The sequence below is a fragment of the Euprymna scolopes genome, chromosome 15 (assembly GCF_053919585.1).
Source record: "Euprymna scolopes isolate OS-2025 chromosome 15, ASM5391958v1, whole genome shotgun sequence".
NCBI classification, from domain to species: domain Eukaryota; kingdom Metazoa; phylum Mollusca; class Cephalopoda; order Sepiida; family Sepiolidae; genus Euprymna; species Euprymna scolopes.
The window spans coordinates 77376997-77389798 of NC_136496.1; the positions used below are offsets into that span (position 1 = coordinate 77376997).

At 33.1% G+C, this 12802-nt stretch overlaps 1 protein-coding gene across 1 annotated transcript in view; it reads right to left on the bottom strand.

The window, feature by feature from the left end:
* Positions 1–1672: 1672 nt before the first annotated feature.
* Positions 1673–12802, bottom strand: part of LOC145293923 (twisted gastrulation protein homolog 1-B-like) — a 115250-nt gene continuing 104120 nt past the window's right edge. The window contains exons 3-4 of the mRNA XM_080140746.1: positions 12069–12278; positions 1673–8559 (exon numbers count right to left, since the gene is read on the bottom strand). Coding sequence (XP_079996872.1) covers positions 8024–8559; positions 12069–12278 — 746 coding nt within the window. The 3' untranslated portion in view covers positions 1673–8023. The remainder of the gene's footprint in view (positions 8560–12068; positions 12279–12802) is intronic.

The window sequence follows — 12802 nt, forward strand, 5'->3', positions numbered from 1 at the left end:
TAAATGGTTAACAACATGGACTGAAAAACTGGGTGTGCCAAGTTTGAATCTAATTTGCTCCACAGAAATACTTTCATCAAAACGCATATGTAACCTCATGTCTAACCGCCTGCAGAGGAGGTAAATAAAATCTGATATTTACCATGTGAACTACAATGAAAATTAATTGAGAAAGATATTGTATATAATTTTGTTTTTGTGCAAGGCTTTCTTGGGACACGCAATTTGTTTTAAAGATTATGCAAAGGTTAAAAAAAAAAAAGAAAAAGTTGAGAACTGCTGGTTTAACACAGTTTAATGTCGGCAAGTTGCAAACAAATCAACAAGCTCTCCATTTCTTATTTGACAGTACTTCTGCATCTGCATTACCAAAATATTTTGGGTCTTCCTCATTAGACCATTTTTAGAGTATAGTGTCCAAGCTTCAGCTCCATATTTAATATGCGATATCCAGCAACTGGAGATAGTTCAATGACTGTCTACTTCACTGGTGCAGAGACTGCAGGATCTGTTCTATGAAAGCACATTCTAGACACTTGACCTTTTCTCCCTTGACATGATGATCTCATTTTTTGCCTACGATCTCTTCAATGAATATTATGATCTCCACCGGGAACCATTATTCACTCCTGTACAAGAAAGAAAACTGCATGGACATTAGTAAAAACTGCATCACCGATGATCAAGATTGGACAAGAGAAGAGCTGCTTTGCCAATCAGAATCTCTAGACTTTAAAATTGACTTCCAGATGTTGTAAATATTTCAAAGATGCAACAATTCAAGGTGAAATTGGACATGTGTTGGACCATTTTAGCCTCTTTTGCGTGAATTTATTCCCTCCTATTCTCTACATGGTAACAAAAGCAGGGAGGCAACAATGGCTCTGTGATTAACAACGCAGGCTGACAACCTGGGTGTGCCCAGTTCATTCCACAGGAATGTTTTCACTTAGAGATGTTGGAAACCTTCACATGGTCCCTACCGCGAGTACTCGATATGCCCGGACAAAAGAATTCTTAATAGAAAGATATTGGGAAACGAATGTCAACAAAATCATTATGCTTAATGCTGAATAACAAGAAGAGTAATGGAAGCACACTTTTTTTAATTTGTTTCTTGTTGTTTCTTTTAGTTTTCTTGACACGTGTTATGTCACTGTAGCCTCTTACTTCTCTTCTCCTGTACATGGCACCTAGAGCAGATTTCTTTTATTTTTTGGTTGTTGCTTCTTTTATCTTTTTGCATTAAATTAATAGCCTTTCTAGCTTTCAAATTTCAACCAAAGAAAAAAAAACAAAACAAAAATCAAAAAAACAAACAAAAAAAAAAAAAACAATCATTTTCTGACACGGCCATCGCGAACTGAAAGTTCTTTATTTGTGAAGATGCATGCAGTGTGATGATGCAAAAAGTGAAACCTGACCAGTTAGAGGTGAGGACATGCGTTGCATGGAGAGAAATACTGATGAATGTGTTATACAAGTTAAAGATAGCTTTAGATGTGATGAGCATCAAAGAGGACTATAGGGTGATGCATGCAGAACAGAAAACTTTGAAAGAATGGACGAGTTCTTGAGGTTAGTAGATCAGTTGAGGTAGCAAGTCGTTCAACACATGCCAGCATGTAAAATGGATGTTAAACTAAATATAATGATGATGAAAAAAAATATATACATTTTTTCTTTTTTTTTTTTTCATTTTTTTTTAAATTTTATTTTTAAGATTCTCACTCACACATTTCATGTTGCATTATTTACAGTTTGGAGGAAGCAGACTTTTAATATACAAATTAGAATTTTTTTTTTTTTCTTGAAGTTTCTTTCTTTTACTTAATGTTTTAATATTTATAAAATGTTTTTTTCTTTTTCATTCTTATGATCTTGACCGAGAAGTTTTTGGCACAGACCAAATGTCAGTAAAAACAAAACAAAAAAAAGAAAACTTTATTAATTATAGACGTAGTTAAAAAAAAAAAAAAAAAAAAAAAAAAAAGGTGAATCTTCATAACGTTGCTTTTATAGAGTCAGATGAAGATTTAATTGTGATTGTAAAAGTCTGAGGAGTTCACCCCCCACCCCAGCCTCTGTGCAATATTGTAAGCAAACCGACTCTATTGCAAGGGGAGAGAACTCAAAAGAAATGAGTTAGATAAAGAAAAAGGGAGATAATTTCGTCAAAAAAAATATACAAAACTGATTTTTACAAATAAAGCAAAGATAGCTTTAAGTATTTTAGGAGAATAAATCAATTCATTTCTTTTTTTTTTTTTTTTTTTTTTTAATAATGAACTCTTCAGATTTTTTGTAAAGAGAAAATAAATTCACTTTAATATTAACAAAAAGCAGTTATGAGGCCTTTTTCTTACATGATTATAAAGAAGTTTGTTAAAAAAAAAAAAAAAAAAAAAAAAAACAAGTCCAAGAAGACTGTAGTAAGCATGGAGTCATAACATACGAACTGAAGACCTCATGTCAGGGTAAGGTCAGAATGTTAAAAATTTCTGAAGAAACACTTTTGCACGACATGGATTAAGAAAAAAAAAAAAAAAAAAAAAAAAAAAAAAAAAGAAAAGTGGGTGGGGGTAGGGGAAAGAAAATTCCCAGTTGAGTATCAACAGTTCTTATTTCCCAAAGGTAAGAATACCTTCTGCCATCACAAGTTTGTGATTTTCAAACTTCTTTTATAACCCCCACCCCCAACATTTAAGATGATAAAAAAAAACAAAAAAAAACTTTCTGTACAGTACTTAGTTCACACCCTACGACAAAAATTAGTGCTCGTTTACATTGATGTTTTAAACCAACGCATTTCAGGCAAAAACATTACATACTTAAATATGGTAAAATTAGTACGAATCCCCAAATTTGGACTCTTAATTTGTCAAGTCAAATCGAGAGTTATCTCCTTTGTTTGTCATACTGAATTGGTCTTCCACATTGCAACATACAATAAAACCTGATAAATTCTATTTTTACTAGTAATTATTTTTCTACAGGATCGTTTTTCATAATTTTTAGAATTTATGCTAATTTTGTCATGATACGTAAGGGCATAATGTTTTCACCTGAAATGCGTTGGCTTAAAAGATTATCAATGAAAACAAGCACCCAAATATCATGTTAAACCACAAACTACCAATATCTGAAGACCCATCCCTCATCCCTGAGGTGTAATAGTTATTGGCACGGACTATGAAATTGACAAAGAAAGCTCTTGAGGAGTTTTGAATTTATGTATGTTTTTACCCTTGGGGAAAAAGGTATAAATACCGCACCTCCCTCCTGGCACAACAGGGAAAATAAAAGGATAGACTCTCAGCTCTCCATAGGGCAATTAGTCTCTTAGTCTCAAAGAAAAAAAAAAAAAAAAAAAAAAAAAAAAAAATCAGCTTATTTTGGAGTACACAAGTCTACCTTATCAAAAATAATTCTGCGTTAAAAATTGCAAGATTGTGGCTGTATGAAGCCCCTCTCCTTCCTGAATTGTACACAACATCTTTTTCTCCAAAACAAATGTTGCACAGTTCTGCAGATTTCTTATAGCTCAATCGTTTGTGATTTGTACTCCCAGTGGTTTCATTTTCTGAGTGAAGAGACTTAGCCTCCTTGACAAACCAACGCAAAAATGAAATGATAGCCTAAGGACTATGAACCGGGGAGAAAATTAAACTAACCTTTATACAGGCAATATTTTCTTATAGCAATTCACAATGAAGCAAGAAAAGGTGGGTGGGATTTTTTCTTGTTCAGTTTTATTTATTTAAAGAAAGTTGTAACTAAATTTTATTTTTGAAAACTAAAAAAGGTTTCATATGATTTAGATTCTTTTTGCCTACTGTTCTCATCTTTAGTGTTATTTTTACGTTTTTGTTGACATAACCTCCGACCTTCTTCAGGTGTATTTCGTCTGACTAGGGAATCTACACAATTCTGAACAGAATCCTCGAATCCATTGTAATTGGCTCAACTTTATGTTACGTCAGACAGCAGCAGAACCTGAGCTGTTCACCTCATGTTCCAGGGAAAGCTGAGCGAACGTGGAGTTATGTCTGGATCAATATCCAGAGGAGTACTTTATACTGATGCTTGACCCTTCAACTTCCAGAAGAGGGCAATTTTTACAACTGAATTTTAAAGTAGATAAAATACTTGGTAATATTTACTTATAACTTACACTTTTCTTGAGGTTGAAAATTCAATCCTCAGTGTGGGCGACACTCAAAATACAATTGCAAATTACTTAGGACTTCTACCCAGCCATGGCTGACAAAACAAGAGCAAGGACTAAATAAAGGGTTCCATTTGAAATTCCATGTAGATTTCAGAGTTCAACAGAATGTAAAGAAAAATCTGTATGCTCATCGCGAAACGAAAATGATATTCCAAAAAAAAAAAAAAAAAAAATTATCACATAAATTGATCATGTAGTTTTGATTTAAAAAAAAAAAAAAAGAAAATTATTTCTAAGCAGTTAATGAGAATTTGTAGACATTACAGTAAAAATTTCATGTGTTTGAATTATTGTTGAGTTATCTCCCTTGTTTCTTGAGATTATTTTCAAGATGGTGATGCGAGACAATCCCTTCTCTCAGTCATAAAATTTGATATTTTTTGTTAAAAATGAAATTAGTTAATCAATTTACATGATTTTTGGAGTATATTTTTGTTTTGTCACAAATACGTACATCATACAGATTTTTCATTGTTTTTGTTTTTTCAATATAGTGGGAATTCTGGACAAGAACAAAAAAAAAAAAACAAAAACCCCCCCCAAAAAAACCCCAAAAAGCATCAGATTTGCTTCATGGTTAATAATATAGTTATCACTCAGAGTCGAGTTTATAACAATCATAATGTAATAAATTTTCTGGGCAGTTTACGTAAAAATGCTGAAAGGTGTCGAAACGCGGAGTCCATGAAATTGCAGCAGTCAATTTCATTTAAGAAAACATTTGGTTTATTATATAAAACAAAAAAATATTTATCTTGATTCGAACAACAAAAAAAAAGAAATCATAAAAAATTTTTTTTTATCAGTTGTTTGTTATTCAAAATTTTTCATGACAATTGCCACACAATGAGGCATTTTTTCCTGGATTTAAATTTTAGGTACTTGTACAGTTTAATAAAGACATTTAAAAATGAAAATATCGAAAAAAAGGTTATATTGCACGTATCCGTTATGGAACAAAGTTCTCCGAAAAAAAAAATTCACTTAATTTCATCAAGTATATTTTTTGTTTTACAGCGAAAAAACAATTTGTTATGATACCGAGCAAAAGGTTTAATTTTTAGGAAGAAAAGCAAGTAATAAAGATGATGGGGGGGGGGGGTGAGTATTAGCGCTTTACATGGAGTTATCTCCCTGTGGCGTGTCAACAAATTCCATAATGGCCGACTTGAACGCGCTCTAATAAGAACATGTTTTTCCGCTGTAAAAAAAAAAAAAATTCGATCAAATTAAATGAAATTTTTTTTTCAGAGATCTTCAGTCCAAAACGGATACGTACAATATAACCTTTTTTTCAATATTTTCATTTTTGAATGTCTTGATTAAACTGTACAAGTACCAAATTTTTATTTTACGTTTAAAAAAACAAAAAACAAACTTTTTTCTAATAATTATTAATTGTATTTTCTTCATAACAAAAAGACAATTTTAAGTTAAATTTTTTTTTTTTTTTTTTTTTTAATTATCTTCGCAATAACAAGCAACTGACCAGCGTTTATGAAAAGAAAAAATAAAAAAATTGTTTGACAACTTTTGTAAATTTTACGTAAACCACACAGAAAATTCCAACAATATCACGGTTCTCATACTGTATAAGCGCCAACAAATCTACACACATTTCAATTGAAGGTAAACGAGGAAGATGAAAGACGAAAAATACATGGAATTTCTCATCAAAACCCGAGTTTCATGGAGAAAAATCACTTTGTGCTGCTTTGGTCAATGTGCACTTTGCATTTGATGTAGGAGAGACAAATTAAACTAAGAAAAAGAATCTCATATTCATAACATTTTTAGTTGTTTATTTCTTTCCGGTTTAAACCCTCCTTTCCTTAGAGCCTCTTTCTCCAAGAGATATTGCTAGTTTTTTTTCTACTCTACAATTGTTTTCATGTTAGATACTCAACTGAGCTCCAATCTTTAATATAAAGAGCAGTTGTCTGTGTTCATGTTAAACTAAAAGTAAAAAGAAAAAAAAAATGACAAAACAAATACCCACAATGTCGGTATTGATAGGCACTGCCTTGGATGAATGATAACTAAAAATGTAGAAAATATATTCATTCCTTGACACTAAACTAGCAAAGATTTTGTCAGGGGGTCAGTTTTCCAGACAGATTATGTACTAACTAAAGGAAGTTAGTCTGATTTATTTTTGTTTAAAAATCAAGGAGTTTATTCCCTTATGTCTACTCATTCTTTGAGGAATCAATAAAAACAAGTTGTCTTTGTGCATGCTTGTGTGTGTATTCCTAGAGAGACAAATGGGATGGGTACAGGAAAAAGAAGGGGTTAAAAGAAGGAGGAGGAAACCGGGGCAAGGGAAAAAGAGTAAAAAAGAAGTGGATAGAAGTTTAAATAGAATTATGTTACAATTTTGCCCCGAGCAGTGCCAGTTAACTCTGCTAGTATATAAGTTAAATCAATCAAAATGAAATAATCCAAAAATGCTGCCACAAGAATTTAATATAGGTGAAATTTGACAAACTTAAAAAAGAAACTATGTAGGAAAAGTAGAGAATAGTGAACACCTAAGAACTTGTCAAAAAACAAAATGTGCATTAGATTCGAAATTCTCCATTCAACCCAACTGAGTCTAACATGTGAAAATTTTTTTTTTAAATGGCAAAATTACAAAAATATTCCCACTTGAGAATTTGAAAATCTACCCAAGTAATGGAAACCAACATTTCTTTTTGTGTTTTGGAAATGATTTGTATATTTTTAATTAAATTAAAAAAAAAAAAAAAAAAAAAATTGTTCCTAACATTTATTTCTTTGGTTTACGATTTCTCCAAGGTTAACTCCCTTGTAATTTTACCATTTAAGAAAGAATCTAGGTAGGTTTGATGGCGAATTTCATTCTATTAAATTTTATAGAAATTATGTTTGTTTTTCCTGTTCAGGAGTTCTAGTATTCTATACTTTTACTAAGACTATTCCTTTGAATCAATTTCACAAAATTAAATTGTAGATTTTATAATTGGCAATTAGAGACGTCTTCCATCAGTTTACCTTTTTAATATATTAATATAAAAATCAGAAAAAAAATATACTGCTTCTGTCGCCATAAGAATTCCAATAAGGAGTAAATAATAATAATAATAATAATAATAATAATATACAAAATTATAGAGAAATACACACGGAACATTGAAGGAAAATAAAATTAAAAAAAAAAAAAAAAAATATGACCAATAGTAGCCATACAAATTAGGAGAAAAAAAAAGTTTAATTATTAAACTGGGACAAAACAGTATTTCCTAATACTTAAATCAAGGCGCAATACTTTGAAGGAGGAATAGGGTAGGGGTAGGGTTAATAAATTAAAATTGCATTTAATTTTACTCAAGAGGAAAATTTGCAAGAAATGAAAGAATTAATGACTGCTTTTTCATGACTTGCAACCAAGTAAAAAATGATTGACACAGAGAGAGAGAGAGAGAGAGAGAGAGAGAGAGAGAGAGAGAGAGAGAGAGAGAGAGAGAGTTATTTGAATAGTTTTTTAATATAGAATCTGCATATTTTACCTAAGTTGATTAATTTGGGGAGAAGGAAGAGGATAGAAATAAGAGGGAGACACAAAGAAAAAAAGAAAAGAGACCTTATGAGAGTAAGAGGGTGAGCGAGAGAGAAATCTCCCAGATCTGCTACCAATACGTAATACTGTTACCAAAATCACAAAATCTTGGTCAAATTAAAATGCAGACTTAATGTTAACCCTTTCTCTCTCTATAAAAAAGAAGAAAAGAAAAAAAAAAAGACCCCCCCCTCCAAAAAAAAAAACGCAGTTCACACCTCGGTCGGATTTTCATGTTGATCACTTTTTTCTAACGTATGCATCAAATTCTCATCATATTTATCATTGTCACCTTCAGGATTTTCTGCCTCTTCCATTGTAACTGTTTCTGTATCTTTACTATTTTCCACATCTTTTTCCACCTTGCCTTCAAAGTCCTCCATTTCAGGGAGGAGGTTATCACCCTCTTCTGTTCGTTTGGAGTTCATGTCATCAGCTGCCACATTTTCCATATACTCGTATACATCGTCTACAAACTCCTCACCCTCCGACTCCTCATCTTTTTCGTCCTCTGCCTTATCCAGCCTCGGACAGTTGAGACAGTGAGGTTCACTGAGACCATAGCCAGGGCATGTGTCTCCGACACACTGGCAACACCCAAAATCATGGAACCAGCGATAACGAGCAGCACCCATAGATTTGCAGGAAGTCTTGCATTTCTTCAAGGAGAGGCAATCAGCCATAAATGCCACGGTGCAATTTACCATTTCAACTTTTTGAGACATTTCCACCATATTGTTGTTGTTGTCTGCAGAAAAGAAGAAAATGAATATGTCACCAGAAATTGACAAGATCTGAGCACAAAAAAAAAAACGAACAAAGAAAATTTGGTTCTTGTCTAGAACTTCCCGTGCATTAAAAAAAACTAAAAAAATATCCGTAAAAATCGTGCAAGATATGAAAATAGTTAAACTAAATGGGTTTTATAAATTAAAAAAAAAAAAAAATTATCAAGATTAAATTTAAACTTTACCAATTTTCAAAGTGGATTTTTCTTTTGTTTCCTTAGATTGTTTTTAAAACAGGTGACACAGTTCCCCTTTGGTTACGCATAAAATATGATTTTCTTCATTAAAAATAAAACTACTTGATCAATTTACGTGATTTTTGGAATATATTTTTTTTTTGTTTTATAATAGGTATGTACATCATAGAAATTTTTCTTTGTCTTTGGAGGAACACTGGATGAGAACCAAAAATTATATAATAATGATAAAAATGGCAGTAAATGTAATTAGGAAAACTTGAAAACTTTTTCATCTGTTCCAAAACGTGTATAGTCTTTAAATAATTTATTTTAATCATAATGATTGGCTAATTAGTTTAGAAGTGAATCTGATATATGCAAATATATAAACATATACAATCTGATATAGATACACATAACTTTATATAAATACTAGCAGGAGGAGGGGGGCAGTGGGAGAAGGGTACAAAGTCGTAACACTCTTCTGAAGCAAAGCCTGGGTCTCTTTGGACTTGTGCAATGGTGCACAGTCTTGCTGCCACACTCAGGGTTTGACAGAGGTCACCTAATTGCACCAGGGGATCACCACACTCTTCATCACATCCAGGTACACTTTGGTGTTGACTTTCAAGCCGACTTTAAAGATGAGAGGTGGCATGATGTGACCCTCACTTGAAACCACACCAAAGACCATAACCGTGGCCGGGAACTTTGTTTTCATCACCCTGGGCACATCCCTGTTATTCATGGCAATCCAGCGATGCATTTTAAGGGTGCTGGCAATGGTCCTGTTGTCGTAACTTGCATCGGTAGAGAGGATGACTTCTATAGTGGCGCATCTTCGATCTCACTCAGTGAACAATGTGTCACTTTCAGACATGATAGAAGGCTCCTATTTCTCTTGCAATTTATACACAACTGGCCAACTAGTAGATGGTCTGCAACAAAAAAAAATAAAACTGGTTTTCATCAAACAGAAATGGAATTATGTTGTCTTTTCTAGGGCAATAATTTTATCGTTCCACCCTCTATATATTATCTTTTTTTAAATTTTTTTTTTTACTTATTACTATATATTATCTATTACTTATAATTAACAGTCCCCATATCATTAAATTGTATATTATATCTACTTAGTAATTAGTTGTCTCCCAGCATATGTGCTACTTCTTTGAGTCGTCTTACTTTCCGCCGTTCTTCTGTCCATAATTTTTACTTCGTCCCATAATGGTAGATGGTTTTCCCCTTCAGAAATGTCATGACAAATGTCCTTCCTAACAATTACAAGTAACCTTCTCAACCACTAACTGCCATGATTAATAATCAGCTACCTGAAAGCTCTTCGTTTGAACTCCTAATCTTAGCATTCACAGGCAACATGAATCAGAACAAATTAAATGTTGAGGACATTGCCAAGGTGGCTGCAAAAAAGGTGGGCTCTCTCTACTTTGCTAGAAAATTACTTACAACTGACAGTATTCTATATCTCTAGAAAATCACCATTTACCCATGCAAGAAGTATTGTTGTCACATCTGGGCTGGTGCATCTAACACTCGTCTCCCATTCTTAAACATGGTCTAAAGAAAGAGTCCAAGTTAATAGATCCCGCACTGTCAACCAAAGTCAAACCCCTATTCCATGGCTTCAAGGTTACATCCCTACACCTGTTTCGCAAGTATTTTAACAGAATGTGCTCTGATGAATTCGTAGCAATCCCTGACTAACCGAACAAGCAGAAAAATCACACTCCTTCACTGTAGGCATTTAGAAAAGCCAAAAAACTTTCTACTTTAATACTTTCTTCCCTTGAACTGCTAGACTGTGCAATTTCCTCCGCTTTCTACTTCCCTGACTGTACTGACATGCAGAGGTTTAAATGTAATGTTAACAAACATTTTGCTGCTCAACTCCCTTCATAGTATCCCCGCAAATTATGTCCCATCTAATTGGACTTATTTCTTTTATTTTGCCTTTGTCAGCATATGATCTCTTCCTCTAACAGATCCCCCTTACATTATGTAGGTTTAGTGTTCAGTCAGAGTTTCCTCCCTTTAGATATCGGAAGTTTAAAGATTAAGAAATACTGGTCTCCTGCTTCCCTGACTCTGACATTTCACTACTCAACTCCCTACATAGTGTCCCTGTAGATATGGTCCCAAATAGTGCCCCTTTATGTCCTAGTGGCACTGCATTGTTTAAGATGACCCCCCCCCAAAAAAAAACTCCCAATAACTGGTTACATTACAAACAAGTCCCGTCTTAAAAATTTTTTTTTTCTCCCAGAATTCTATATGAGTACATGTGAAAGTTGGGCTCATTTCTTGCATTAACGGCAAAGCCAATGCAGCAAATTCACAGTTAATTAAACTTTACACAAATAGATGCACCATCTTTCTTATATACTCCGCATGTATATGTGAAATCAGCAGCAAGTAATGTTGGGACAAATAATCAAAATCAGGAGTCGCAAAAACTTGGAAGTCTTTGGAGTTTTTACGACAGGACACATAATTAAGTCATAATTTTACTTGAAATTAACTTTTTTTTTTAATATCAAATTATCAGGTTGGTGCAAAAATAATGTCGTTTTTTGATGTCTATATATCTGATAAAAAAACATTTTTTTTGCATCAACCTAATATAATGCACAAGCATCTACGTGAGGCTTTCAAAAACAAACTAAAAAACTGCCAATGGATTAAGAAACAACTTTCATTCAGATTCTTTACCTGCATTCATTCATTTAATATGAATCATAATTATTGTTGGTATTGCCCCCCCCCTCTCTCCTCCCCGATATATTTCCAATTAGAATTCTTTCTAGAAAGACATTACATATTTACAGACGTGACCACATGAAGGCTGCCAACATGAAAGTGTTTCTATAGAACGAACTGGATTCGAACCTGGCACACCCAGTGTCAGTTTGTGTCTTTAACCACTGAGCAATCATCACCTCCTTCTACTTACATTATTTTTGTTGTATACAGTGCACCTTTATTTTTTATCTTCTGGATATTCAATTATTAATGGACAAGCATCGGGTGATGCAAGGAATGAAGACACTTACCGAAAACATTTTCCGTAATTTCTTTTACGACATGACAAATAATGCCCAAGCATTTATCACCTCAATAAAACACCCCCCAAAACTATTACCTGTTAAAAACTGCCAATGGATTAAGCAGTCACTTTCATCTAGAGTTTTTTAATAAAGTAATTGATTTACCTACATTCATTCATTCGATATGAATCAGATAATTCTATTGTTGGTATTCAAGACACTTACGTAAAGCCACGGCTGTTTCCATGTCTGCTAATCTGTCCATTGTATAAGAAACGGCATCTTTTCGTACTTGGTAACGAAAGGAGGACCAACGCTTCTGAACATCATCTTCAATTGTTAAGACGTTGAATAAGTCTGGAATTGGATCTAAAAGGATTTCAATCGTACTGCTCTTGTAAGGAACATCATTTGGATCCGGTGGCGGACACAAACCTGTTTGAAAGAAAAAAAAATAAAAAAAATAAAATAAAATTTCCAAAAACCATTCAGATTTTCCCACGATTAGAGTCGGAAGACCTTTTTCTGTTATTCTTTTTTTTTTTAATTCTAGTTTTAAAAAAACTCATCACCTACTGTTTATGCCACTGATAACATATCTCCACAGTCCCCTAAACATTTTCCACTCCTGCGTCAATTTTTGATTCCATTTCCTTTGGATCGTCTCTCCATCTTCTCTGCGGTCTTCCACTTGCTTGCTTTCCTCTTTTCTGAATGTCTACTTATAAAATTTAGAAACAGGTGTCTAAAATGTGGGAAATTTTCAATCTATAAGTTCAAAATTACATAAGAGATTGGGTGATCCTATTAGAAGAGCATAACAAGCAATACGCGTACAGGAAATTGAATCTTGGGCGGAAGTCCGAAACGACACTTTGACTGCTTTGTTTAATCATTCTGCTACAATTGTAAATTATTTATTAGTATTGTGAAATATGTTAACATATTTTAAACAATCT